Below are 27,808 nucleotides of genomic sequence, written 5' to 3' on the forward strand. Positions count from 1 at the left end.
AATATCAAGATCGCATTTAAAGATTGAATTATATGCCAATTCATGAATGCCATGGGTTTCAGGTCCCATCTTAAAAGGCTGAAAGAGGACTTCCGGTGCCTGAAATATCTCAGCTCCCATTTCGATGATCTGCCCATCAGGAAGCTCATAGCGATGCTTAATATCACGCTTCGGCTCCTCTTCAATATCAAGCGCAACATAGCAGTGTTTCTCTTTCATGTCCTGGAATATCTCAGGACTGAAAGAATCTCTACCCAATGTATTCATGAGGTATCTTGTGACCTCGTCTCCGCCGACATCCATCCGAAGAATTGAATGAGATAATGCAGTCCCCTCATAAACTGGGACAAAATCCGTCGAGCCATGGCCACAATCAACAGACAGGCCAGTCGTACGACCGGTCGCGTACAAAGCTAAGACAGCGTTGATACCCAGATAATATGCCGGGACGTGGAAAGTTTCAAACATAATCTGCGTCGTCTTCTCTCGGTTAATCTTTGGGTTAAGCGGGTGCTCGGTCAAGAGAACCGGTTGCTCTTCTGGAGCTACTTGAAGTTCGTTGGCAAAGGCGTGGCTCCAGATCTTCTCCATGTCATCCCAGTTGGTTATCAATCCACGCTCGATGGGGTTGGTAAGGGACAACATCCCACTATTTGCTAGGGCATCATCACCAATGTATGAACTGTTCTCGAATCTAAAAGTATGCCATATATATTTTAGTCCGTCTCATTCAATCATACTGGGTGGGGAAACAATAGGCACTACTACCCTTCGTGGCCCACAATTGTGGCTATCCATATAAACTTAGCATTGCATTAGGCAAAAGTCTTCAAGACAAACTCACGAAAAACAGTGCGCGGGCAGTTATCACCAGCAAACCCGGCCTTGGTATACATCGTCCTAATTAGATCAAATCAGCCTGCCATGTTGCGTTCAATATTGGCGAAAATAAAGGAGAATGTAGAGGGGTCGATTTTAGAGATAGAGGAAATTGTGTTTCGAGTACCCATTATCGATGACAATAGCAGCAACATCTTCAGAAGCTGGAATTTTGGCCAATGAATTAGTATATAGCCTTTTCAATTACAGAGATAGAAGGTAAGTTTCATTTCTTTTAGCCTAAAGCAAAACTTGTAGGCAGAAGCAAAAAGTTTATGTATCATGGAAAGCAGATAGCATACCCGCCATAGTTCAAAAAAGCAAAAGTTCTCGGATTTTGGAACTGTAAAAAGATAGATTAGCGACTTGGCAAACTGATAATCAACCTAGAGGATTCCAATCGTTATTTATAGTGGGATGGGATAGTGACAAAGCCATACTTTGGGCGAGCCCTAGTTCAGACCTTAAATCTGTCTGAGCTGAAAATAACCCCACCTCAGCCGCAGCTGAAAATAACCTCGCTTCGGCTGCAGAAATGTTATGGCACTGAACCAAAGGCAAGCACCCGACCCCTCTTCGTGCCGCCCTGACCTACATAGTTATAATTACGAAGGATAGAGTATATAGGAGTTATACGGGGTTGGGGAAGGAGAGGGGGGGGGGGGGGTAAGGGCGGTCTCTCAATTCTTTTAATCCCCCACTTCGGCTCACTTAGTCTGTATATGTGTTTGAAAACCTTGTCACCGCCGGTTGATATAGAATATCATACAAGAAGAATTTACAATTTGTCTTTATACATGGACGTCGGAATTTCTGCCCTATCAGGTATGATCGCCTAAGACTACTGTGTACATAGGCTTGAGCCTGGCGGGGAATTCCAATGAACCAATATGCCGAGACAATGATCGACAGTGGGGTTCATGGAAACTGGGTGAAGTCGGGTATTCCCAGTATCCTATATCACAATCCATTTTTCGGTGAACTGTGGCAAGCTGAAAGCCGCATCAATATGGTGCTGAGAGGATTAACGAACCCACACAGGCTCTTGCTAATAACCCTCGAGGTGTCGCATATTTTTTGAGTCAATCTTGCAGCTTACTGAGTAGAATCGGCAGTGTCTTCACGTTCTACAGTGAGAGTATTATTGCTGGGCCAACCCGAGTTCCAGATTGACTGTTAATTTCGCTTGACTTACAGCTTTGGAAGTCTACGCATTGTCCAAGACAAGAGACGGTATCCCGTAGCCGCGGGTGAAAAATGAATAATGCGATGTCAAGTTTGAGGATGGGCGCTATACCGGATTCGATGTTCCACAACTGCGAGTAGATTTTCTGGGATCATTGTTTACGGTTGTATTACGGGATGAGAGAAGGCTCTGGAGAGTGGGTTGGGGAATTGTAGATCTAGATATAAATCTAGATAAAGATATAGATTTATGATGTATTTGTTTAGAATGGGATCTTGCTGCATTAAGGCTGATAAGGTGGTGGCTGTTGTGATCTGCGGGTGAGGTGCTCGATTCTTTCTTGATACAGGCCCATCCAGTGTTTTACGGGGTCCCCGAAGATGACATCATGCATGATTTCGTTGGGGATTTGGCAGGCCTCGATTTCATCTTTCTGGACAGTGTTTGCGCCATGCGGGGAGTTGAGGAGAAGATCTTGGGATTGGTGTCGCAGGAGGACTACGTTCCCAGCAAGATGGAGTGTAGCCGGTGGCACACGCCAGATAGCGGGTTTATTTTGCCTGCTGACGAAGGGATATGTTCGACTTGTGCCGAGAGAGAACGGCGCCGGTGACATGTAAAGATTCAGCAATGAGGTGATATAGGGTTTCTCGGCCCGGGGCACGGGGTCGCCTTCGTTAATGAACGCATAGAACATCGATTCCAGCGACTCCGGCGACTTGGTTGGGAACAGAGGTCTAATGGAGACTGGCGGTGCACCGAATGTCACGCAATGGATGCTTCCGAAGAAACTAGCCAGGTGCTTCAGTTCAGACGACACGCTCGTTGAGAGCAAATGGCAGTATAGCAGACTGGCCACTGCTCCGCCGGCAGAATGACCCGTCAGGGTAAGCGAATAAGACGCGCGATTTGGGTCTTCGGTTAGTAGATCGCGGAGATAAGCTGCGACGGAAGGGACCATTCTCTGGGCCACGGTGAGGAATCCCGCGTGGCAGAGGTTGTCGGGGTCGTCGAGGAAGTTCTCTGGGGCTGTTGGAAGCGTTTTCATGTTCACGGTCCAGTCGCGGAAGCTTTGGGTGCCTCGGATTGCGAGGACGATGCTCTTTAGATCGTCTGACGCGAGTGGCTTGATTACCATGGCCTTCGTTCCTTGGCGGATGTTGGCGCTCACGTAGGGGTTATTGGTCGTAGTGAGTTCTACGGGTTTCTTGTAGGCTGAGCTGGAGTACTGGGCTGCTAGGCGGATGAGGGCGTATGATTGCGGTAGTCTATATTGTAAGCTTGGTTCCACATGTATTGCTAAATAGAGTGCATGGGTAATACATACATTTGCACTGGAGGAAGGTGAGCTGGGAGCCGGGAGTTGTGGTACAGGTAGGCTTTTGAGAAGAAACTAGGACCGGTTGATGTCGCTTTCATCTCTCTCTCTGTCCCTGTCTTCGTATATGAGACCTCATCGCCGTATGCCGTGACTAGATATCCATTTTAGCATGCAGTGGGAATGAAAAGCAGGCCTGACACACAAGAAACTCAAGATGACGAAGGAAAAACATACCCATGTCCTCCTTATCTCTGAACAATCCCTCATCCATAGAGGTAATCATATGATCCAGCTTCCTCAGCATGGTCCCATAAAGATCCACACTCGAGTGTGTTACATTCGTCACATAGTCGCGCATCTGTTGCTCAAGATTTATCACAGAGCTCCGCGCCTTTAATTTGGAATCGTTGGCCTTGGCCTTTGTCTGAGAGATTGCATTAGAGAGATCCGCATAGGACCCATATTTTGCGAGGGAGCGTCTGGCTTTTTGTTTCCGCGAGATTGAATCTTGAATTTCATATTGGCTAGACGGCTCTATGGACGACCCCTCTGTAACAAGAGTCGTACCGGACAGACTGAGCGACGTGGTTGTGTTGTTGTCGTGACTATAGATTGTTGATGTCGTGGACAGAGAATGTACGGTAGATGCTCCCGTCGGGATGGTGTACAACGAGGTGGAGCGTGTATGCCCTACGGAAGATGCTCCTTGAGCTGGTTGTAGTTTCTCTTTGCGACGTCTGAGCCCCATCTTGGCTGCTTGCTATGTCTTCCTCTTCATAATATTTGTGTGGTGTGGTGACACATCAAGGGATCAATCCATGGGAGTGTGAATCGGGGAGTAGAAATTAAGCCTTACGGGGCGGAGCTTGCTTATTAAAATGTCGTTTTGTAGCGGGTTTTATTTAGCGGGGGGTTTTTTGGATCTGCAGCTCAGCCTCGTTTCTCTCGGAGAGTGGGGGGCCAAATTTCATTGTTTAAGGGCAGACTAGGGCTGCCTTAGGTCCTTTATAATAGTTACTACTACTACTACTACTACTACTACTACTAGTACTAGTAGTGACCAGTGTTGAGAGTGTCAGGTGATGGCGTAACCCCTAGTCCTAGTCTTGCATGAGTTGTTTCACGTTGTTTAGTATTGGTAGTACTAGTCGAGAGCATTGTCTACAAGCTTTTATTGGCGCTATCATGCAGGGGTCGTCGGAGAGATCCGGTCGGTCGAGAATAACTTCTCTCGTCCACACACACACACACACACACACACACACACACACACACACACACTCTCTCTCTCTCTCTCTCTCTCTCTCTCTCTCTCTCTCTCTCTCTCTCTCTCTCTCTCTATATGCTTCTTCGTTGGCGCACCGGCAAGGGTGAGACAGCTGTCTCACCCGCTGGTCTGTTTTCTGTTTTCTGTTTTCATTCTCTTTCCCTTGTTCTAGTCATTGTTTGTTGGTTCGAAAGCTAGTATAGACTCAACCTACTGGGGATATATCCCCCCTATGATGCTATCTAAGAATATACAATTTCATCACCATGTTCGTCGGGTCTTCGTCCACATTCGGACAAAATCCTTCTTCTCCGGAACGCCCAAGCCAACCCGCTTGACTCTCCCCAAACGCGCCAGGGAATCTGCCACATTGTCCAACAGGGCCCTCTCAGCCCGCGTCAACTCCACATCCTCCGTGTCCAGGGACCCATACGCACTATCCTTGTCCAGTGTATCCAAATAGTTGGTGTCATACGTAGACTTCCGCGTAGTGGGACCGCCATCTCCATCAATACCACTCACCACCCCTTCGGCAATGCGCACCCGGATACAGTGCGTGGGTTTGCTGAGCAACGTCCACAAGAAACTCACATAACTCCCGGGAAGGGGCGTCACAACGTCAGCCGGGGTGTACCGCAGGCTAACAGGATAGATCTTAGTCTTCGGGGCCACGCTCAGCAGCGAAGGACTGGGAGGCAGGATGCCCCGCGCGTTGGTGGTCGTGCATTCGGGGAACGTAACAACAGGTCGCCCGGGGTATTTCTTGACTAAGGTCGCAAGGTCCACCAAGCGTGCTTTCGGGGGTGGGCTGGCTTGCGGGGTGGCGAAAGTGCGCAGGATCGCCTGGAAGAGGGAGATCTGTTCGACCTTCCGCGAGTTCGGGTAGGACGCGGTGAAGACCGGGTCAAATATGGCGGCCAGGTAGACTGCGTCGATGGGAGATGTAAACGAGGAGGCAATGACGGAGCCCGGGCCTGGAAGACGCGCTTGGTGTTGCTTCGAGAGGGATCTGGGACCGGTTCTTAGCCCTGTATGTTCGGTGACGTAGCCTCCACTCGACTCACCCTTTTCTCACACCGTCCACTTGAAGATCAATCCACCATATGCTGGGCACCCCGAGAATACACCACAAAGATGCCTTCTTCCCTAGCGATCCAATCGGAAGCCATTGTAGCACGAGAAAGTAGCTGACACACACGAAGATAAACAGCGGAAGACGGAAAAAGAAGAGGAAGACGCGTAAAGGTAGCTGAAAGCCGGCGGGTTGCGGTGGAATAGGAAGGAAAGGCGCAATTCCCGACCCTAGACGGTCCCACTACTCGTTAGCCTGACCGATTACAGGGGGCCAGCGATTTCACGAGATGCACACACACACACACCTCGATCTCGGAACTGAGTGAATTTTTCCATGTTTCAAGGCGATGTTGTCTTGCGATCACAGTACTTTTCATGTGGCCATCCCCTAGACTGATGCAACAACTGCAGGGTGCGGTTGAGAGGGACTGACAGCAAGCGGCGCTGGCCAGAATCAGCTCGGGTCGAGTAATTCCAGAGCCTCGCGGTCCTTTATCGGATGGAGATTTCGACTTTCACATGTTCTCCGGAAGCCAAGCAGCCATGCCCCGTCGCCTGAGGCAGCAATATGCCGCTAGCCGCATTTGGTCAGACCAGCCCTGCATACGATTGAATAGATTTATATAAATATACAGAATCTAGTGAATGGATATCTCCTATAACTAACTATAAGTAGATCTATAAAGCAATGCGTAGTGGCAGGAATAATTGGCTGTATCAAACTGAGTAAGCTATATTTATATTTTACTCCGTAAACTCTCTAGCAATGTAATTAGAGTGCTAAACAACCTGAACCTTTTACTGTTTCAACTTTCCCCCAACCTCCTGCCCTCTCGCTCATTCAATAATAACCTTAGAACAAATATACTTTCGTCACCATGGCCCCGATTGAAGACACTAAGTTCGAGGAACTAGTAACCTAGGTAAGCATCCCAATCAACCTCTAGCCCATAGTCGCTAATCCTTCTGGAATACGGCATCAAGCTTGGGCTAGATTCCTTGGACCAAACCACCTTTGATCAAATTCTCGAAATGGACGAACCAGACAGCCGTGACTTTAGTTAGGGCTTCATTCCAACTCTCCGCTTCAACCAGGATTGTCACGGTTTGAGCGTCATTCATCTAAGGGTATACATAGGACGAGATATCAGTTCTACAGCCCCCAAGATATTGTCTGTCTTCAACATAAGTCTCAAAAGGCTTGGAAACACAAAAGGAAAACCGTGTATCGTATGTTAAGCGTGACCTATATTGAGTTCGTAGTGTAATAAAAAGAACATCATCCCGTCGTCTATTCCCTCTCCGACACCACAATGCCCCACTCATGCTCTGTACGCCCATACATAATGTCGCTCAGCCAGCCCTTGATCTTATCAGTGACCTCCCCAGGTCCACCATCAGGTCCTGTAGGGATAGCTATATCATGCTTTCGGTGCTGAATCGCCGAAACAGGGGTAACAAACCACTAGATCAATGTGAGCACCCGAACAATTTATTAATCACACCTAACTAGTGAGAAAAACAACTTACCGCTGTGCCCGCAGCAAAAGACTCCAGCAGTCGGCCTTCTGCCTCGGCCTCGATTAGCTCGCCGATAGTGTACTTGCGCTCAGTGACTTCAAACTCATCACAGAGCCTTTCCTTTGCCAGCTCCAAGCAGCTGCGACGGGTAACACCATCCAGAATGAGACGGTCATCTAACGGCGCCGTGATAATCTCCTTCTTGCCATCCTTACGGCGCCAGACCACAAAGAAATTACTACCACCCGCCTCTGTACACTCACCCTGATCACCGTATAGCCAGAGGATTTGGTGAAAGCCGCGTTGCATAGCATCTTGTGTGGCAAGTACCGACGGCCCATAATTCGCACCAACCTTGGCATAGCCGAATCCACCCACCCAAGAACGTACCATATCTTCCGGTGAAGTTAGAAGCCTCATTCCACCAGGCGGAGTATCTTGTCGGGGCATATAGCTCAAGATAATGTACAAGATCGCCTGTTTAGACTTCACAAGACCGATAGTCGGCTGGGTGCCGATGAGTGTCGGTCTCAAGTACAAGAAGCTTCCGGCTCTCTCCTTAGGGAGCCATTTCGCGCCATCGACCTCGAGGAGGGCGTAGATGAGCTTTGTTATCTCGTCGGGATCGGCTTGTGGCAGGGAGATACGACTCGCGGACATATTCAGACGGGCGGCGTTGCGATCTGGGCGGAAGACCCGGAGCTTACCGTCGTAGCCGCGGTATACCTTGAGTCCCTCGAAGCATTCGGTGGCATAGTGTAAGCAGGAGGCTGTGGGCATGAGATTCAATGGACCGTAGGGCTTCAGTTCTGGGTCTGACCAGCCTGTGGAGGCTTTCCAGGTTGCGACGACCATGTGGTCGGTGCAGATGGTCTCGTCGCCGGAATTGGCTGTTGCTTCGTCGGGAACATCGCGAGGATTGGTAGTATAGGTATAGGTCAGTTTGGAGGCGTCAAGGGGCTGGACGGTCTGTTTCTCGGGGAAGGCGGGGGCTTCAGGTTTGGTATTCTGCGACTCAATGGTGGAGGGAGCCATGATGTGTAGTAGTTGTAGTTATTAGGGATGCTTGGGAGCTGTACACTTGAGAGGAATTGACACTCCCCCCGGTAATGCAGGATCACATATTTATAGCTCGTCATCCGGCGCCAAGATAGCAAGGATTTGACTACAACTCAGGATATCCCAGTTACGAGGTCACATAGAACTAAGGCATATACGAGTTGTGTAGATAGAATGCGGGCCCACATTTATGTGGGCCCAAGGATGTAGGGCGTGTATACACGCCCTCAAGAGCCTGAGTGACTTTGACCCACTTCTTCCATCCGGGGAGTTGCGAGACCAGTCCGAAATGCGGAGTAAGCGGGCTTGCAAGAGTCATTAAGTTATCCTCCAATAAATGTCCAGCGATAAACGCCCAAGTAGGGGTTTTTCCAAGTCTTTCTTCGTCTTCTGTTGGAAGCCTAGAGCATTTCGGTGAAGGGGTCGTGAGAATGACTCATCGGGGATTGCCAAGATGCGTATTTGCATGGCATACTTCAATAGTTACTGATTATGGTACCTTGTGGGTTTTAAGTTGAGGGTAATGTATGAAAATATACAATTGAGTGAGACATGTTAGGGTCTGGCTAGATAAATACGAAATTAGGGAGTGTGGCTAGTGTATATCCTGTTTGGAAGAGACCGAATGGTTTCAGAAATACAGTTCAGCGTCTGTTGCATCAGGAACGATTCAAATGAGGAGGATGCGAACACGAACTGGTCAGGCCGTGGAGGAGCCCTGTTCTTCTCGAAATGCAGCCAGCCATTGGGGATGGTCTGCAATGGTCTGATTCCAGGGATCCTCAGAATCAAACATAAGACGCCGTGCTTCCCGTTGGAACATTTCATCAGTAGGAACAATACCGAGGCGTGTCTGCTCCTCTGCATAGTGGCTCAAGTGACGAGTCAGAACTTGCGTGTACGAATTAAACCCATTGTCCTGCACCTGGAGGTGATCTAATAAATCAGGTAACTCTGACCTTTCCTGGTGATCACCACCGCCAACATTGGTATCACTCTGAAAAGCAGCCCGGGACAACATCTGAGAGAAATGATCCTTAGCATGACTATTAGTAGCGGAGAAGGGAACCATGGTGCGTGACTCGAGGTCAATCAAATAGGGAGGCACGGCATGGGTAATTTGGGCTGCAATCGATTCGGGAAATCCATGATCTCCTTGCCAGTCGGCCATTGTCGAGCCATTGCGAAAATGCAATGCTAAATGGTCGCATCTTTGAGACCACGTCGTCATCTGGCGAGTGCAGAAGCCACAACGAGAAGTGAAGCTGGTGGCTTCCACTTTCCAGTCACTGATGATCGGAAGCGTATCGATGCGATGAACAAGGCGGAGATGTTGAACCAGGTGGTCTTTGCGTCGAAACTTGCGTTGTTGACCGTCACAAGCCCCATGATTGTGTTGTGTGAGATGCTCAGCCGTGGGATCCAATATGCTACAATAGGCACAGTGTACTCGGCCTGTTGATGGCAGCACCACTGCACCACCAAATGGCGTGCATACCCAGGTTTCGAGATTTAAGTGAAGAGACTTCTCGTGTCGCATCCAATCATACTTGCTCTTGAATCGATCGCAACAAAATGTGCAGCAGAATAATCGAGGACTATCTTTTGTGGCTGATTTGTCTTTCTTCCCACGAGGCTTTGTCTTTCTAACACGATCGTTGGTCTTGTTCCGAGAGGATTCGTGGCTGCCACTTGACCTGCCAGAGCGAGCTGATTGTATAGAGGAAGCAGTCACACCACTCTCAGCACTGGTGGTCGAAGCGGCTCGGGATCCTGATTGACGGTATATTTGGAAAGCGTCGACAAATCCGGGATCGGAGATGCCTTGCTGATGCTCAGCTGCCATGAAGCCTTGGTTTGCTGGCCGTTTGGACCACGAATGCTGAAGTGCATCCCTGATGGCAGACAACGGAGCGGGTTCGTCTTCTGGGGGGGATTCCTGCCAGCGCTTGAGGGGGTCTGGGGAGCTGGTACTCGTCGGGATGAACATCGGCACAGCCTGTTTTTCATGCTTGTTGATCATGTATTTGCTCCTGCGGCGGCGGAGACTTCGTTGCCTTTCCAGAAAATCAATATTGAATGGTACCTGTCGGGTCTGTAGTAGCCCCCTCCCGTTTCCAGTTGTTGTGGATGGTGAAGGAACCTTAGGGCATGTAGCTGTATAACTGTCGCCATGGATGTAGTCTTCTGTAAAGCAGCTAGTTTCGCCATTTAGCGGCACAGACTGACTAGCAGAGGTCCCATCGGAAGGATAAGGCGCAGTGGGGTCAAGAGCACTAGAGAATGTGTAATTCACGATGTCTCCATGAGGAAACAATAACTCTCCATTTGTAAAGATAGGATAAGGATCAGGCTCTGGATGCACATCCTCTGGAGGGGCAATGGAAGCATCAACGGTGTCAAATAGATCGGTTTGGGCGGGACCTCCCAATAAATCAAACGGGTCAACCACTAGCAAAACCCTGTTAACTCAAGAATTAAAGACACGGCGCTAGACGTACGACGGGTGCTTGTATCTAGAGGACCCAACGTTCCAACGGCTGACAAGCTTGGGGATTCCGGTCTGTGGGGGAGGGGATGATGGTCCATGCCTTCGTGGGTCCTTTTTCAAAAGGTCTTACTCCGTAACCACTTGCCGGGCTACTCGATAGGGGCTGTGGGATGTGTTGGGTTCCTGGTCCTAGCGTGTTTGTAATAAAAAGAGCATTTCTTTCGCCGCTAACTTTAGAAGAAAAGTGGGTTGAATTGATTATATAATTAATTTCATTTCCGAACTATGATTTATCTCAACAAAGCAAACTTTTAGTCTATGTCTAAGCGCTAAATGCCCAAATATTCGTTACTCGTGAACCTTTTCATCCCTTCATGAGGTAGTATATCCCTGCGCCGCTCTTTGGGCGAATTTGCTGTTTTCACGGATCCAACTTCCATACTTGATGAACACAAAAGGTATGACAGCCATCGCTATGGCAAAGAATCCCAATAACGAGCTAGCCCAGTCAATACCTAATTTGGTGTACATGGGTGTAGTGGCCAAGGGAAGACACACGGCAAAGATGGACCGTAATGTACTTGCCGCTGCCGATGCTGATGCCGAATACTGCTTGTAAGCATCGGTGAGGTAATTAAGAAGCGCGATGAAGATCAAAAGATAGCCGAATCCGAAGAAAACGCCAGACATCATGGGCATGACAGGGTGAATAGAAGACCTTGACGACCATCCGAGCCAGAAGAGCGCAATGGGAATTGCTGGCGCTGCGACACAGGCGAGTGGTAGACGGCGATACTCTTCCACTTTCGCCCATGCTAAGCCGTTTTTCAAGGCCTTGCTGTGATACGAGCTGTACAGACAGAAAAGCACAAATGCAAGGATTGACCCCGGCAGAACTGTAGATACTGTTAGGGTTTGCATCTTATGGAATGTGGGTGGTTGATGTGACGTACTTGGAAGAAAGGCTAAACCTGCCACGCCTGGTGACATCCCGTATAACCCTGGAGACAGACTGCAGTTAGCGACAATTTCTGAAAGGTTCGACCATGAAGATGTACGTACCTTGGAAAACGATGGGATATGCTTGGAAAAACAAATACAATATGGAGTAGATCAAAGCTAAGTACATCGAACAACAGAACACAATCGGCTCCCGAACGATCATGGTGAAGGGACGACTGAGGACGACGCCAATGTTATCCGACAGTTTGGGTTCGTGCAGGTGAGGTTTGGCTGTTTCCGAGTCGATTTGGCTTTGACCCAAAGCCTTTTCGTGTTTCCGAGATAAAACTGGCATATACGTCTCCGGCATCACAAGGACGAGAGGAAAACCAACACCTCCGATGATAAAGCCTGCCCAGAATGTCCATCTCCAAGATACAGTGGAGATAAACCCAGAAATGATAGGTCCCAAGAGAGGGGGAAATGTCGTTGCGAACATAAATATTGACATGACCATTCCACGCTGGTGAGGATCGTTGTATATGTCGGAGAATAGGCCACCCAGTACTGCGTTCGGTGCTGAGCCTCCCAGACCACAAAGAAAGCGGAAGATCAGAAGAGCTGGAAAGGTTGGAGCCAATGCACATGCCATGGTAAAGAGATTATATATTGCAAACGTGGTAACCAAGATGGGTTTCCGGCCAAAGCGTTCGCTCAAGGGGCCAAAGATGAGAGGGCCGATGGCAAACCCGGCCATGTAGAGTGAAGTGGGGAGCACCATCTTCAAGTCATCTTGTGGGATATGGAAATAGTCGGCAATAGCATCATGAGCACCCGATGGTAGGGAAGAACCTAGAGAGCTGTTGAAGACGAAGTATATCCCTGCAACGACGATGTGAAGTTTGCGAGCCTTGAAGTACGGTACAAGTTAATTTACTGTCTCCTTCTAGAAACGATCTAAACTTGAATTGTGACATCACTAGGCTTGGATTCGGAGAAAATCTATGACTTACCAGAGAAAAGTCAAACGGACGCACCATACTCTTCCGCGAGACTGAAGGTCTCAAAGGGTTCTTTGGAAAGACATTAGGACTATCGCAAGTCTTGCGCAACTCAGAATCCGGTTGTGCGTCCATCTTGCATCTAAACCTGGCCACCTACTTCGTCTTTCAGAGTTGTTCCAGGCTCTACTCCCTATTTTAAATCTCAGGAGCCCGAAAAAAACGGGGTGGAGAACTCGGCCTTCGTTCCGAGTTCGCTGTGGCCGCTAGAGAAATAAGAGTCACAGGACATGGTGGACTAATAGTATTCAGCCATTATGACACCATGAATAACATCTCAACTGCTTATAAATACAGACCTCAATATGTTCATTTGAAATCCCAGTAGATAGAGCTGGCGTGGCTTATACTGGTCGAGTACGATCTACGAACTACAGGCTACACAATCGAACAGAAGAAAAACTAGAAGAAGTTCTGGGAGGGCGGGTAAAAGAATACGAAGTACGGAGTAAAGAAAAAAGAGCTTTTTTCTTATTAGTGTGATAGTTAGACCCATCGAATTAATAATGCAAAAGGTATAGCGTAGGGCGCAAAAAATAAGAGTCTGCGCGTTCTTTACCCACGCCCTACGCTATACCTGACGCGGTCACTGGTTCAGCAAACCCTGATCTTCTCCACTATCGGCACGGAGTGGAGTCAACCATCAACTTGTCGGCAAAGGCTCAACCTTCCCGGGTCAAGTACCCGAGTCTAAGACTCAAGGTATCCAGTCCGAGTCTGGCATATTGTCCACCGCGAATTGTCATCTACTATATAATTTCTCGACCAATTACAACTATCACTCACTTAAACTAGTGTGTGGATCTGTTTGATACTCCGTACGTTCTCCTCCAGGTGCGGTGCCAGTATCCATGCATACCCCACGGGCCATGGCTTCAAGACAGGCCAGGAACTACATCAGGTGTATATATACGCCAGCAAGAACGAGAACTTCAAGGGTCCCATTGGCATATGAATTACACACTCCTAGACACGCCAACCGTACACAATCAGACTTAACTAATCAGAATCCAATAATATTCCTGCATGGGTTTCTCGGGTCCAAGCGCGAAAACAGGGGTGTGGGCAAGTATGTTTCTCTATTGTGAACTGTTATCTGCCGACCACTTCAGTGTAGCGCTCACAGACTTCTTGTTCAGGAGTCTGGCCCAGGATCTGTCGCGACAAGTCTTCTGTTTGGTATGTTTCATCGTCTGATTAACGCCTGGTATATAAATGATTGATGGAATTCTAGGATCTTCGAAACCATGGAGATTCCGGTCACCACCCAAAGCATGACTATATGGAAATGGCAATAGACGTTGAACATTTCATCAGAACCCACGGACTGAATAATGCCACATTGATTGGTCACTCGATGTAAGGAACCAAATTCGGCAGGTTACCTCATGCATGCAGTCCAATCACATATTAAATTTCTTCCTTAGGGGGGCCAAAACCGCCTTGACGCTTGCCCTTCAGTCGCCAGATCTGATATCCAAGGTCGTCGCTATCGACAACTGTCCCATCCACCTAGGCTTGACGGAAGAGTTTCCGAGATATCTCAGAGCTATGGAAGAAGTACAGGATGCACGAGTCAAAAGTCATCAAGAAGGGGACAAGATCTTGAGCAAACATGAGGAGGTATATGTTACACTGACCTATTATCCCGAAACGAGGAATTTTTCTAACAGTTGTAACTAGTCTCCGTCCGTGCGATTATGGTTACTGAGTAATTTTGTTCGAGAACGCGACTCCCCGCATCTGAAGCTTCGTGTTCCTTTGGATGTCCTGACGACTGCTATCGGTCCGTTGGGAGATTTTCCACACAAGGGCAAACCTGTTCAGTTCCCCAAACCCGCGTTGTTCCTTCGAGCCCTGCAGAGCCATTATATACCTGAAAGCTCATTCCCCGTTATTTCGTCTTTCTTCCCTCGATCGCGCATTGTGAATATAGATTGTGGACACTGGATTGTTCAGGAACGGCCTGAGGAATTCAGACAGGGTAAGTTGGTACCTTGCAGCTCTTCTGCGTAAGACCTACTAACGTTGGAATAGCTGTTGTCCAGTTCTTGCAGGAAAAGGACGAAGTTGATTAGCCTGTGAATTGCGATACGACATTAGCTTTTAATATCCATTTGTCTTCATCGGGGAATTCTGCCATGCCATGCTCCCGATTCTATAGCTAGAACTATAAGTTTTTTCAATAATATTTTATTTGAGTGGGGTTGTCTATATTACTTATAACTACCATACAAGCTTGAATGACTATTCCCATCTTCCATTAACTCATCCAGCCAAAAATAGCCCGCCTGTTACTCTAGCCTGATGATATTGAAGCTCCAAGCGGCATAAGTTCTTCTAATTCCAGTCGAACTCCGCTTAAGCGGCGATCTTCTTGTCCTTCACTTCCTCATTCCCAGCTGTTTCCTTGGTCTTTTTCTCTGCCGTTTCCTCTGTGGTCAATGTTGCTGAGCGTACCACCTGCGATGATTCCCTTCCTCTTAAGCTCCCTTCACACTTGCCTTCCTCAGAAGCCTGCTGACCATCTCTTTCCTTACGCGGAAGGTTTTTCTTCACACTGCACCACTCCATGCTGAAAGCTCCCAACATAGAAAGACAAGCCATAATGAGACCGACCTGAAAGCACTTGCGCAGGGAGTCGTTATATGCCTCCTGAGCTACGGCATGGTCCTCAGATGTGACGCGATTAAGGAACTCAGTGGCACCGGTACTCTGTATTAGCTGAGGGCTGATGCCGGGGATGCCGGCGAGACGGTGCGCTAACTGGTTGAAGAGTACATTCTGGCCAACCGAGGCGAAAACGGCGCCGAAGAGCTGCTGACCGAAGAACATGAGAGATACGCCAATGGCCACGTCTTTGCGCGGTAGCACCGTCTGTGCAGCCATATTGGGTGCCTGGGAGCAGGAGCCGATGCCGAACCCGTATATGATCTGGAAGCCTATCCACTTGCCCTCCGAGGTATTGATTCCGAGGGTAGTGAGTAATCCAGTGCCGATCGCTGTGAGGCATACACCGAAGATCATGAAGGGTGTGTAATAGCCGATGCGGGAGACCAATTGGCCAGTGATTATGGATGCCACAACAATGGGGATTAGCATAGGAAGCAGGTGGATGCCGCTATCGACAGCCGAGACACCTTTAATGGCCTGAAACCATATGGGTAGGTAATACACTGGCATTTTTGGTGTTAGAAGGCCATTATGTTCTCCGTTCAAAGTGTGGACGTACCGAAGAGATTCATATGTGCACCGAGGCAGGAGCTCACCCAGAAGCCGGAGGCAATACTGCGCTGGGTGAAGATACGCGGTGGTAGTATGGCCTGTTCTGGCGTCCAGTTCTGGATCAGGGCAAAGGCAATCAAAAGCACAAAGGCAAGTACAAGCAATGCTACAACACGCCCCTCACTCCACTAGATGCGGTCAGCTCTGCTGGATCGAGGCAGGGAGGCATCATGAACCGAAGGGTCCAAACTCACAGCATATGTGGTACCACCCCATTGCAAGGCCAAACACAGGCAAATAACTCCTGGAAGAAGGGCGACCAGTCCAAGCACGTTGAGCTGTTGCAGCCTGTCTTTCATAGGCGTCCTAATGTCCGGACGGTCAGGTCCTTGGAGCAAGATGGACACGAGTACCATAACTACGCCTCCCAAAGGGAGGTTGACGTAAAAGCACCATCTCCAGGTGACGTTTGTGGTGAAGGCACCGCCGACCAGTGGGCCGGTCACTGAAGAGATAGCAAATACTGCACCAAAGATGCCCTGGTACTTGGGCCGTTTATGCAGCGGAACAGCGTAGACGATGGCGACGATCTAGATGCCGCTGGGTGAGCAAGTCTGTGAGGAATAGTACGATACAGAACTTACGACACCAGAGAGAATGCCTCCTCCTCCCAGGCCGGCGATGGCCCTGCCAAGTATGAAAGCGACTGAGTTTGGGGCGGCACCGCAGAGGGCCGAGCCAGCTTCGAACAGGAGGATGGATATTAGAAAGACGGGTTTGACGCTGAAGAGGGTGTATATCTTTCCAAAAACTAGCTGGAAGGCACAATTAGTGAGCAAGTACGCTGTGCCATACCAGCCAATATCCCCCGCTGAGTTAAATTCATTAGTTATCTGGGGAATGGCGGTAGAGATAATGAGGCGGTCCTAGGATAGTTAATTCATAGCCATAGGAAAGCTTGTCACCTTGGTAATGGTAACGCACCAGAGAAACTAGGAACATGCTAACAAAAATGGACACCAACAATAAGGCAAGCTTGAGACCCGTGGGATAGACAATGTCTTCTACGTTGGGCTTGCCATCCCCCCGACTAGTCGGAGGTTGCTTTTCGCCGTTTAGTGAAGATTGAGTCATGATAGACACGGAACAATTTAGACATGATAGAGAAATTATTGGTGGTCTGGTGGGTGAGTATTTAAAAAGCATGAGAATGCTGCTTCGCTCTGCCAATACCGATTCGCTTTTCGGAGCACAAAAGTTGCATTTTCAACTTCCGAACCCCGAGAAAGTCAACCTTCTCTATCACTACACCCTTTTGAATATTCCCCACGCATTAAGCATGACATCAACAATGAAGAGATCCGCAGTATCCGAGAATATTGAGCCAGGAGATAATCTTAAGACCTACTCGTGCTTGACTTGTCGGCAGCGCAAGGTCAAATGCGACCGTTGCACTCCCTGCTCCAATTGCATCAAGGCCGAGAAGCAATGCAGCTTTATTCCTCCTGTGCGCGGGAAGCGAAAAAGAACAAAACCTCCCAGAGAAAGTCTCCATGCCAAGTTAAAACGATACGAGGAATTGTTGAAATCTTACGGTGCAAAGTTTGAGCCATCGGGAGATTTTGATGACTCGGAGTCGGAAACGGCATCTCAGCCTGATGATGTTCAGATGGATGAGGAGGCTGTCCCTCCAAGCCAACGCCCCAACCTGGGAGAAACTAAACCAAGGCTTATCATTGATAAGGGCACATCTAGATACTTTGACAGGTATGTTTGATACTACTTTAGGTTGTGAAGGAATGGCCTCTAAGGTGTGTTAGTGCTCCTTGGTCTAGCCTAGGAAATGGAGTAAGTATTTCACTTGGCCTTTCCCACTTCTTTCGCTGATCATATATTAGCTTCACCATCCGGAGGTTGGTGAGCCAATTGATGAGTCAAACATTCAAGACAATGAGCTGTTCTTCGAACCTGAACAATTTGATAAGCCCGACAACCTGGCAAACCTTCACCTCTCGCACCAGATGTTATCAAAGTTGAAGGAAATATATCTTGATCGAGTTGACCCTATGATAAAAATCTTACATGTGCCTACATTCTGGATCTCAGCAACCGACGGGTTGAGTGATCCTCAAAGCATGCCAACAGACTTGGAGGCAATGATTTTTGCTTTCTACCTTGCGACAATCTCTACTCTAAAAGAAGATGAATCCCAACATCTATTTGGAGTACGGAAATCAGTCATGTACTCCCGATATAGACTCGCGGCTCGGCAAGCTTTAATAAATGCAGGTTTCCTATCAACGTCCAGTCCAACGACCCTTGGTGCATATGCATTATTCATGGTAAGTTGTAGCTACCAAACTTTTATTTAATCACAGCTTACACAGGAAGACGTGTATAAGAAAAAGCTATAAGTGTGATACCCTATTCGTTTTATCGGGCGTCGCTATACGACTTGCGCGCAAAATGGGGCTCCATCGGGATAGTTCAACTCTAGGACTCTCTCCATTCGAAACGGAAATGCGAAGGCGACTTTGGTGGCATTTAGCTTATGTGGACTTCCGCCTGGCAGATGTGCTGGGGACGAAACCGTCGCTGGATCTTTCCTGCAGCGATAACCAAATGCCTCTGAATGTCGAAGACGAGGACCTCCACCCTGACATGGTCAACCCACCACTGGGACGCCGCGGCATTACTACTACTACTCCTTGTTTGGTTAAATACGAGATTATGGGGAGTCTGCGTGAATTTCCAACATCGTGTCCTAGTGAATGGCGCTGGGAGGCACTCTCCAGTCCGGATGTCACAATCATGAAAAAGGACAACATCATCAGCCACATTGAGGATCGACTGGAAGTGAAGTATCTGCGATATTGTGACCCGTCGAACTCGCTTCATACTTTTGTATCAATCATAATCAGGTCATCAATATGCAAAATGAAGCTCTTTGCGCATAACCCACGACAATTTGCCAACGATCCTATCAAAGTCCCCCAAAGCGAGCGCAACATATTCTTTGCTAACGCTATGAAACTATTGGAATATGTCATTTTCATGCAAGAAGGGACCCATGGTCTAGAAAAATATAAATGGAATTTTGGCACAAGCGTTCTCTGGAACGTGATACTCTACGTGCTCATCGAAGTTCGACACCGAAAAACAGGGACTGACGTTGATAAGGCATGGAGGTTGATTGAAACCGTATTCTCGTATTACCCTCAGGTGTTTGACGAATCCCCCGGGCCTGTATATATAGCACTAGGCAAGTGGACGTTAGAGGTTTGGGACGACCACGTTGCGGCCTTGAAGGCAGACGGCCTTCCAGAACCATTGACACCCGATTATATCAATGCAATCGGTCACTCCCGACGACCGGCAATAGAGTCACCATTCAAGGCCAAGATTCAAGCGGTAGCACCTGAACCTGCCACTCGAGAAACCATGGACCAGGACAGAATCCAATCTCTGAATCACGAAGACAATCACTTCGATGGGGGAGCTCTCGACTTCTATGACCTCCCTAACCTCCTGTCTTTCGAGATGGACCCAAACGAATGGATTCAGTGGGAGCAGCTAGTTGCGGAGCAGGGAAGCTTCGCTCAAGGTGATAGTATGTAATACTCTAGGGTTGGTTTTACCGTTTGAAGAATGGAGAATATCCTCGTTGAATGCTTCGAATATTGTGATTTCCATAATACAACTCTGTGTCATCTTATTCTGAAGGTCACCTCAGACTTCAAGGTTTTGCTGAGATTATCAATAAGTACTTTTAAAGTTCAACTGCCTCATTCGGTAAGCGTGTCGGGAACCTGATTCGGAATAGTCCTATTCTTCCTCGACCGTATATATAACCCACGGTCACAGTCGAGACCAATGCTATTCTAACCCATCTCATCGTTCCTAGAGAGACTACAAGATGTCCTCAACCCCAACACAAAACATTTACGATGACCCCAAATTCTTCACGGCATACAGCACACTTCCTCGATCCCAACATGGCTTCGACGCAGCTCCCGAATGGCCGGTGTTGCAAGAGATGATCTTGAAGAACAACAAACCACGCCATAATGGCATTGAGAACGAACATGTTCTGGATCTAGGTTGTGGTTACGGTTGGTTCACCCGCTGGGCTCGAGAAAACGGCGCCAAACTTGTCAAAGGCATCGATGTATCGACAAAGATGATCGAGACAGCTAAGAAGTCCGAGAAAGACCTGCGTGAGAAAGGGACTATTCCGACTTCTTGTGGAACACTATTTTATGAAGTCGGCGATCTCGAGACGATATCCTTCAGCACATCTGAGACGGACTCATATGATTTAGTCTACAGTTCGTTGACGTTCCATTATATCGAAGATTTCTCAAAATTGCTTCGGCAAATCCGACTTTGTTTGAAAAAAGGTGTTCCTGGAGATGGTTCTAGGAAAGGGGGAAGGTTAATCTTTTCAGTCGAACATCCCATCTGTACAGCCCCGGTTAATCCGGAACCTGACTGGAAGGTTCTACCAAATGAAGATGGTGAAGGAGTGGGTAGAAAGATTTGGCCTTTAAACACTTACAGTGATGAAGGTCCGCGCGTGACGAACTGGCTGGGTGTTGATGGGGTCAGAAAGTACCATCGAACCGTGGAGACTTATGTTACTGCTTTGCTTCAGAACGGCTTCGTCCTGACTGGATTAAAGGATTGGGTTCCTTCGGAGCATGACGTTGAGGAACATCCTGAATGGAAGGATGAAAGGCATCGGCCGTATTTCTTGCTCATCTCTGCTGAGGTTCATTCAGATTATTAGAATTGGATGGGCTTCCTTATATATACCTTGTGCATAATCTTCGAATTCTTCAACGATTTTCACGTCACAATTCGGCTCAATGTTTATGAAAAGAACTAATCCTGATTACTTGTCAATCAGAACTTATATCGATCGTAATAAGCTTACCATTTGCTCCCTAATAATTAAGAAAAATAGCGAGTGTCTTCCAACAACATCCTACAAATGGAAAGAGAGTAAGTGGTATCTAACCAGAAAGACTATTATACTTCGCTCAGACATTCAGTTTTGATATGACTGAATTAGTTATAATCATCCAATTTTCCGGGTTTCAGAAAACTATGCCTGCGAAAATACTATGGTCAAGATTCCTGATATACTGCGATTTGCGTCAACGAAAGACATGGCTGACGTTTGAAGTACTGCGCGTTCAAGAGCTTGCTTCTCTAGTCACTCAAGAGACTATTGCTCCAATTGCGAAGACTAGATCTGCCATTGTAAGCCAAGGGACTTTATATAACTAGAGTGGAGCAGTAATTCCTAGCTCTATCACCCAGTATGCGCTTCAAGCTTCCAGGAGCCTTCTTCTGCGCGTCAATACTAATGTTACATCTGTATATTGCCTTTTCCCATTCATTTTGGTGAAATTTAGGAAGTATCACAGAACTAGTGGCCTAGGTCTTGGATTCTTTCAAAGTCATGTCACTCCAAGTGATTGTGTTTGCAAGTCTTCAGGGGATTTGGACCCCACAGAATTATGCAACCGGCGGAACTCGAGATATGTAGTTTGGCAGTTCGAATTCTTGGCCGATATTGCCCGGCCCCAAAAGGATCCGCTAGTCTCAGATTATCACAATTTCGTGCACAAAATTTTTGTCCTGCGGATCAACTACAGGCTGCCGTAAAAGTACGCCTCGCTGAAGCTCTGTGGCAGTGAAGGTAAGCCGCTGTCCCAATTATATAGCTCTATAACTCACACTCGTATGAGGTGATGTTTATTCAGTCGTCTCGGCTAAGCGGACTACAGAGGAAGTCATGAATAATAGTCAGCAATATGCCGAAACTTCCGATCCATCTAGCAAATCAGACGATCCGGGTATTTCCCGAGGCGAACTGTATCGTTCACCACTCGCGAAGGTGCTCAATCAGGTTATTACTACTCTTTCATTCTCTCCATAGTCCGGGGCGAAATCAAGGAAGTGGCGCAAGGAAGAAACAGAGCACTTGTCAGGCCTTCCTCACGATGGTGCTAAGGATGCATTAATTCCATAGCACTGCTTACATGTCAATGTCAGCTCGCAGTACTTGCCTCGAAGATGTAACCCAACCGGCATCAGATGCCTCGTATGATGTCGGCCTAGCCCTAAGTGCTGCTGATCGATACCTGTTCAAACAAATCTCACCCTGCGGCTGTACCCGATTTGGTGCTCCGCCATCCTTACGCCAAGGCTCTCCCCTGTTGCCAACAATTGCGTCTGATGTCATTTCATAGATGAATATAAGCCTCCGTAGCTTACACAGTATATATCCATAGTATATATATATTCTGACACTGACAAATACGAGATGCTCTCAGTACCAGACTTCTTCCCTTCAAGTCTTCCATTTTGACTACTAGTAGAACCAATTCCATAGTAACGCAACAACGCCATGGCCCGCATGAGATATCCCAGCCTTGTTCTCCTCCTTTCATTCCTCATTATCTATGGCGTTGCTGAAGATACCAAGTTGTCCGAAAGTCTCGTAGGCTGCGATGAAGTCTCATGTCCCAAGGAAAACGCCCATGATCGCTGCACAGTCGGTGACAAGACATTTCTAGGCATCGGTCTATCTCGCATCCCCAACGTCCCCTCGACACTCGAAGGCCTGTCCCTTATCAAGGGTGTCAACGTCTCAGAAGGCGACGAGGGAAAGCGGGAGTTCAATTCGGCATATTACCTCGGAACACCGTCTGCGCTCGACGTCAACGACTTAAACGGCTGTGTTGTGACCTTCAACGACCCTCCTGAGAAACAATTCGACGGCCCCATAAAAACAGGCAAGGATAGAAACGTCACGGATGTCCAAGCGGCACGCGGTACTTGTCCGGACATCATTGAGCAGAAGTGTATCGATACGCTTACGGAGCGGGCGCGCAGCGTTACCAATGCCACTTCGAATGACGGTGTGTGCGCGGCGTTGGAGCGCGAACTGAAAAGGAATACATTTGAGGAGTGTGGGATCCTCGGTGGTAAGGGTAAGGGACTAGGGAACTTTACCGTTACCTCGTTTGGGAATCTTTCAAGCGTGAAGAATTCCACGGATTGTTGGCCTGTTAAGCCCAAATCTGATGGTTTGGCCCTGATCACGGAGAATACTGCTGTGGTACGTGATATATATCTATATATTAATCTCAAGTTGCCCCGTCATCCTTAGGGCCCAATATGTTTCCTGGGAGCCTAGACTAATATACAATACCATGATGCAGGGGAACAATACGGCAGCTTCAATGTACCGAGAGGCCTGGAAGATCACCCCGGTGTTGACAGTATTCGTTGGTAAGGGCAATAAGAGCCTGGTGGATAGAACCTCTTCGCAGATGACATGTTTAAAAGTTGTGACTGAAGAGAACCCCGAAGAGGAGGAGAAGGGCTCTGAGAGTTCGGCGTCTATGTTTAGCACTAGCCCGCGTGTGGCAGGTATGGCCATGCTAATAGCTGCCGCCTGGGTAGCATTCTAGATGTAGCCTAGATCAGATACGCCGAAATGATACCCTTGTCAGTTTGTGTTAATGCAGAGTGGTGTACCTAAGCAAAGCATGATAACCTCTCTAAAGGATCTTGACGTATTTATCTTCAGGGCTAACGAGATGGCTTTTTTTTTTTTTTTGGCCTACTCGAGCGCAAACGTAAAACTTGTCAGGGCATGTTCAAGATCTATAGCTGTAGTGGTGTTCTAAAAAAAACACATACTCAAATTAGCTTTCTTACTGATGGCAAAATATGAAAGCCTAATCATCAATCAAGTCAGTGTGGCCGAGTGGTTAAGGCGATAGACTAGAAATCTATTGGGTTCGCCCGCACAGGTTCAAATCCTGTCGCTGACGTTTCTTTTTGTTTTTGATGATCGAAACGGCGGAGTCCCTAGATTCCGGTTTACTACACCGTAGTGCCGAGTTCACTACGGGGTACGGAGTAATTGTGGTTGAATACCGTGGCTACATTATTTCCTACATCCTATCTGTGTACAGTACTTAGATCGAGACGACAGGACTGTTGGCGTGGTCGCTGAACACTGCCCTCTAGACCAAGAGTAGTGTATGAAGGGCTAGCCTACCTTTTGTCTTTCATATCCATTATCGTTTTTCTAAGCAATATCTTCGGTAAGGCCGATTGCATAGAGTCAATTAGGGCTATTGCCTCGGCCATTCTCGATCCCATATCTCCCACGCACTGTTAACCTCCACCGTCCCCTGCAGGCCTTCTCTCTTGAGATAAGAACTTGGGCTCTATGCTGCATCTTGTTAGGCTCAACTAGGACTAGCTCCTTATAAACTTCAGGCATTACTCTCCTGTCGTTTTCTCACTGTTATATATACTACATCTTATGATCTCATATGCTATAGAATTGGCTGCGACGGGAGGTTGCAAAAGCTAGCTGACAAGGGAACAAGGGAAACGATTACAACGGCAACAAGTGTAGGGCAAATGATATTTTTTGTCATAAATAGCAAATATGTAGTGTCGTGGCTTGGATCTTGGGCTTCAGGTCGGTTCAGGCCATGATACTGTTTTCAGCCATGAAGCTAAATGCGTCGCCTTTGATTGCGGGAATATGGCATTGTCTTACAGGGAGAGCTGCTTTAACACTCGTATACAGTATCTTGTAGTCTCGAGTTGATCGTGGTGAGCTTCTTTCCGGTAACCTTTCAACCTGTTGCCATTCGAGGGCAAGACTCCAGCCAAGGGGTGTTATCATTACAAAAACCCCACAAAAAAGTACAAAAAGAATGAAGCAATGCTCAATGCAAGGGCAACCATGTCAAGTTTCGCCCTTAAAAAGGGATAGAAAGTCGACAAAAAAGATCTCGTCAGCGACAGGATTTGAACCTGTGCGGGCGAACCCAATAGATTTCTAGTCTATCGCCTTAACCACTCGGCCACACTGACTTGATTATTAATATAGTTTCATATTCAGAATTCTTAATTCAGGATATAAAATTACTTGAAGTTTCAAAAAAGTCATCGATCTGGGTATGCTTGGTGGCCTAGCGTGAGCCTGACATTTTGCCCATCGACATGCTGTGATTGGTGTACACCTGGCGCAATAGGCATAACAGCAAGAGTGAGGTCAGCCTATGACAAGTCTAATGTGTGATGAACCATGGTTAAAGTTCCGGTTTGACCTCGTCCCGATCCTCAAAATACGTGCGTCATACCACTATGAGCCAGCGATGAAGCAATTCCAATGGAGGCCCGCTCCAATGACCCTGCGAGAGTAATGATATTTCCTGTCGCCCACGGGTAGTACAGGATTGAAATCGGCCTGGAACGTTGTCGTGGTCATGAGACCGGCCCTCTACTGCACTGGGTAAACTGAAGACGGTATAATAAAGCCATGCACTCTCGCTGTGAAGCCTCGAGTATTTTATGTTCCTCTGTGTAATGCAAGCAAATAAGTCACCATGTCCTACATTTACTCACACGAAGACAACGAAATCGCATCCTCCATCGAGGAGAGGATACATGCTATGCGTAGCTATCAAGCGTAAGCTCGTGACACCCTGGGGAGCGGTACTAGACAAAAGTTAACGATGTCGACTCCAATAGTGCGCTGAGAAGTCGCCGTGCGTCTGCAGGCACTCGAGACGCCGAGGAGATGCACCACGATGAACCACAAACTTTTCAGTCGCACGCGGTCGATCAGCAGACTAAAGAGCCGACACAAACAGTGGAAGGATTCAAGGTGTGAGCAGTTCCATGCACGAGGCTTCTAATCGTTGCATACTGATTTAGTAAGCGTTCATTTCGATCCGCAGCCACCTGAGACGATCAGAAACACCACGGAAGATTCGAATGAAGTGCATCACCCGGAGGAGTGATAACCATTATTGCTGCTGCAATGTGACAAGTCAGTACGAAATTGAATCAGTCGAGATATTATGATCCACGTGATGTGATTACATGACTCGCGTCTGTGTGACGTTTCAAGTTCCGGAGAAGGATTTATCATTTAACTTCCAGTGATGAAAGTTTGATAGTATATCTAGTACGGTGTATTCTACCCGAATGGCGCGTGCGGGGAAGTCTGAAGGAGTTGCCGGATTCCGTGACACTAGTAAATGATACCAATTTACCAAGTACAGGACATACAAGTCAATTGGTTGGACCATCTTTTCTTACCTCCCTTTGGTTTCGTGTGTCACAATACTGTTACAACGATCCGAGATGTGGCTGTTCCGAGTCCCGAGAGGGTTCCCGTCGCGGTCTCGAACGCCCGGGCTGGGGTAACTAAGGGTTCCATACTTTATGTAAGTACTGCGTAGTACCCAGGAGCTGCAATCGGGTACAGCCGCGTTATGGAGCATTGCATTGTCCTGTCGCGATATTACAATTGGAGCATACTTCACACGGTCGGTTTGATCCGCATGAAGCGGTCAATGTTACTCAGTAGTTGCAATGATGCCTCAAGATGTCTCGGCCAGGACACAGTATGACAAACTTTTAAACTCAACGAAAAGGGCAATTCAACTGATAGATGTACCTACTCCGTACTGAGATTCAATTACGGGGAAAGCTTATCCGCCAGGGAAGGAATGAGTGTCCGTGCTTCTAATGTTAGTGTCGATGCCAGTCAATTGCCGTCCAATAGTATTGAATAGATTTAATAATTCATGTTACTTGAGAACGACGTGGGGGCAAAAGTGATAGACCTTTGGCCAAGTCAATCATTACTCGCGTTGTTTGGTACTAGTAGTCAGAACAAAGCCTGGTCAATGTGGCGTTCCGCTTGGACCTGCAGCAATGTCAAATTGCGGGAATAATGCACAAATCAAGGGGCACTAGACATGGATACGTGTCCGACAAGGTCTTGTGGACGAATGTCTTATTAAACGAGACCAGGAATTCAAAATATAACAGAAATAAATAAGACAAGAAAAGGGGGGGGGAGAGAAAAGATAACATCACGTGCAAGTGAGAGTGCCCTCCAGAAACATGGAAGAAAGAAAGAAGATACCCATTTAATTAAGCTAGCAAGCCAAACCAAATCATTACGTCACAGTCTCCTTGGGTTCACCTGATTCTACTTAGTCTCCGTCAACATCAGCCCCATCAGTTGGAGAAGTGAGAAAAAAATCTAACGGCCGATAAATTCAGATTGCTTCGAGGTGGATTCTCATTTCCACCGCAGAAACCTGAAATGGCAATGGGGAGTCAAACTAGTCCCTGTCGGGATCTATTGGATATCACGTCTCGGAACTTTTACCCGGTCAACTGGTTCTTTTCATACCACAGCCCTACAGGTATCTTACCGGCTATCTTTGAGGTGTACGGACAGACGGGACAGAATCATGCCTAAACAGACATAAATTACCCTCCAACGATGTACGGTACAGGTACCTCCATACGAGACCCATACAGGGTCAGGTGGTTGACGTAATGTTGATCTTTACCTGCCTGGAATGCAAATCTATTGATTTGGCTATTTGACTATTGCTTGATCAATGCGCTGGCAGCAACCACACGATGGATGATCACAGGCCCAGACCTTGGCTTTGCATCGTGACTTGTCATTCTTGCCAAGGGTCGTGGATATACGTTGATTCCCTTAAACCCCCTCTTCTGGAATGTCTCCACCTCCTTTGTTCTTTCCTCAAAGCTGTTTGTCTTTGTCCCCTCATCTCACAGCGCCATCGCATTTCCTCCTCCTCTCCATATATATACTTTTGGAGATAGTATCCGACAAGTGTTAAATATACTCCTGCGCATCTGTCTGTGATACAGTGACCTACTTCTACACCACGATATATACACG

The 27,808-nt window shown here is 47.6% G+C and overlaps 12 protein-coding genes and 2 non-coding genes across 14 annotated transcripts; 6 read left to right on the forward strand and 8 right to left on the reverse strand.

Moving 5' to 3' along the window:
* Positions 1-70: 70 nt before the first annotated feature.
* Positions 71-645, reverse strand: BDV27DRAFT_162556 (actin family; the record flags this gene model as incomplete). The annotated part of the gene is made up of 2 exons (XM_032073412.1): positions 71-99; positions 168-645. 2 exons carry the CDS (start codon positions 643-645, stop codon positions 71-73), a joined length of 507 nt encoding a protein of 168 aa, XP_031922575.1.
* A 1,647-nt stretch (positions 646-2,292) lies between these two features.
* BDV27DRAFT_135978 (lipase family protein) lies at positions 2,293-4,329 on the reverse strand. Its single transcript, XM_032068666.1, has 3 exons — positions 3,621-4,329; positions 3,393-3,537; positions 2,293-3,333 (listed from the first exon to the last, which is right to left on the reverse strand). Exons 1-3 carry the CDS (start codon positions 4,132-4,134, stop codon positions 2,349-2,351), a joined length of 1,644 nt encoding a protein of 547 aa, XP_031922576.1. The 5' UTR covers positions 4,135-4,329; the 3' UTR covers positions 2,293-2,348.
* Positions 4,330-4,760: 431 nt separating this feature from the next.
* BDV27DRAFT_53217 (lysophosphatidic acid acyltransferase LOA1) lies at positions 4,761-6,212 on the reverse strand. Its single transcript, XM_032076871.1, has 3 exons — positions 6,033-6,212; positions 5,718-5,955; positions 4,761-5,662 (listed from the first exon to the last, which is right to left on the reverse strand). Exons 1-3 carry the CDS (start codon positions 6,061-6,063, stop codon positions 4,915-4,917), a joined length of 1,017 nt encoding a protein of 338 aa, XP_031922577.1. The 5' UTR covers positions 6,064-6,212; the 3' UTR covers positions 4,761-4,914.
* Positions 6,213-6,996: 784 nt separating this feature from the next.
* BDV27DRAFT_135980 (aminotransferase) lies at positions 6,997-8,315 on the reverse strand. Its single transcript, XM_032068667.1, has 2 exons — positions 7,258-8,315; positions 6,997-7,192 (listed from the first exon to the last, which is right to left on the reverse strand). Exons 1-2 carry the CDS (start codon positions 8,281-8,283, stop codon positions 7,019-7,021), a joined length of 1,200 nt encoding a protein of 399 aa, XP_031922578.1. The 5' UTR covers positions 8,284-8,315; the 3' UTR covers positions 6,997-7,018.
* A 630-nt stretch (positions 8,316-8,945) lies between these two features.
* On the reverse strand, positions 8,946-10,229 carry BDV27DRAFT_135981 (uncharacterized protein). The gene has a single exon (XM_032068668.1). It carries the CDS (start codon positions 10,151-10,153, stop codon positions 9,008-9,010), a length of 1,146 nt encoding a protein of 381 aa, XP_031922579.1. The 5' UTR covers positions 10,154-10,229; the 3' UTR covers positions 8,946-9,007.
* Positions 10,230-11,170: 941 nt separating this feature from the next.
* Positions 11,171-12,876, reverse strand: BDV27DRAFT_162561 (MFS transporter; the record flags this gene model as incomplete). Its single annotated transcript, XM_032073413.1, has 4 exons — positions 11,171-11,694; positions 11,752-11,799; positions 11,861-12,650; positions 12,754-12,876. 4 exons carry the CDS (start codon positions 12,874-12,876, stop codon positions 11,171-11,173), a joined length of 1,485 nt encoding a protein of 494 aa, XP_031922580.1.
* A 634-nt stretch (positions 12,877-13,510) lies between these two features.
* Positions 13,511-14,935, forward strand: BDV27DRAFT_53235 (putative alpha/beta hydrolase). The gene is made up of 6 exons (XM_032076872.1): positions 13,511-13,870; positions 13,941-13,980; positions 14,036-14,160; positions 14,229-14,424; positions 14,485-14,785; positions 14,839-14,935. The coding sequence occupies exons 1-6, from the start codon at positions 13,653-13,655 to the stop codon at positions 14,877-14,879; spliced, it is 921 nt and encodes a 306-aa protein (XP_031922581.1). The 5' UTR covers positions 13,511-13,652; the 3' UTR covers positions 14,880-14,935.
* A 227-nt stretch (positions 14,936-15,162) lies between these two features.
* BDV27DRAFT_162563 (MDR family MFS transporter) lies at positions 15,163-17,160 on the reverse strand (the record flags this gene model as incomplete). Its single annotated transcript, XM_032073414.1, has 5 exons — positions 15,163-15,977; positions 16,034-16,214; positions 16,281-16,616; positions 16,671-16,952; positions 17,011-17,160. 5 exons carry the CDS (start codon positions 17,158-17,160, stop codon positions 15,163-15,165), a joined length of 1,764 nt encoding a protein of 587 aa, XP_031922582.1.
* Positions 17,161-17,377: 217 nt separating this feature from the next.
* Positions 17,378-19,722, forward strand: BDV27DRAFT_168469 (putative C6 transcription factor; the record flags this gene model as incomplete). The annotated part of the gene is made up of 4 exons (XM_032074775.1): positions 17,378-17,793; positions 17,847-17,874; positions 17,925-18,368; positions 18,418-19,722. The coding sequence occupies 4 exons, from the start codon at positions 17,378-17,380 to the stop codon at positions 19,642-19,644; spliced, it is 2,115 nt and encodes a 704-aa protein (XP_031922583.1). The 3' UTR covers positions 19,645-19,722.
* Positions 19,723-19,861: 139 nt separating this feature from the next.
* Positions 19,862-20,912, forward strand: BDV27DRAFT_135987 (class I SAM-dependent methyltransferase). The gene has a single exon (XM_032068669.1). It carries the CDS (start codon positions 19,943-19,945, stop codon positions 20,813-20,815), a length of 873 nt encoding a protein of 290 aa, XP_031922584.1. The 5' UTR covers positions 19,862-19,942; the 3' UTR covers positions 20,816-20,912.
* A 1,427-nt stretch (positions 20,913-22,339) lies between these two features.
* BDV27DRAFT_135989 (uncharacterized protein) lies at positions 22,340-23,618 on the forward strand. The gene is made up of 2 exons (XM_032068670.1): positions 22,340-23,158; positions 23,262-23,618. Exons 1-2 carry the CDS (start codon positions 22,445-22,447, stop codon positions 23,511-23,513), a joined length of 966 nt encoding a protein of 321 aa, XP_031922585.1. The 5' UTR covers positions 22,340-22,444; the 3' UTR covers positions 23,514-23,618.
* Positions 23,619-23,798: 180 nt separating this feature from the next.
* Positions 23,799-23,879, forward strand: BDV27DRAFT_t205. The gene has a single exon. It is a non-coding gene; the product is annotated as a tRNA-Ser (tRNA).
* A 982-nt stretch (positions 23,880-24,861) lies between these two features.
* Positions 24,862-24,942, reverse strand: BDV27DRAFT_t206. The gene has a single exon. It is a non-coding gene; the product is annotated as a tRNA-Ser (tRNA).
* A 402-nt stretch (positions 24,943-25,344) lies between these two features.
* Positions 25,345-26,431, forward strand: BDV27DRAFT_135992 (uncharacterized protein). Its single transcript, XM_032068671.1, has 2 exons — positions 25,345-25,540; positions 25,603-26,431. Exons 1-2 carry the CDS (start codon positions 25,458-25,460, stop codon positions 25,742-25,744), a joined length of 225 nt encoding a protein of 74 aa, XP_031922586.1. The 5' UTR covers positions 25,345-25,457; the 3' UTR covers positions 25,745-26,431.
* Positions 26,432-27,808: the final 1,377 nt, after the last annotated feature.

Source organism: Aspergillus caelatus, assembly GCF_009193585.1.
Source record: "Aspergillus caelatus strain CBS 763.97 unplaced genomic scaffold BDV27scaffold_259, whole genome shotgun sequence".
NCBI classification, from domain to species: Eukaryota; Fungi; Ascomycota; class Eurotiomycetes; order Eurotiales; family Aspergillaceae; genus Aspergillus; species Aspergillus caelatus.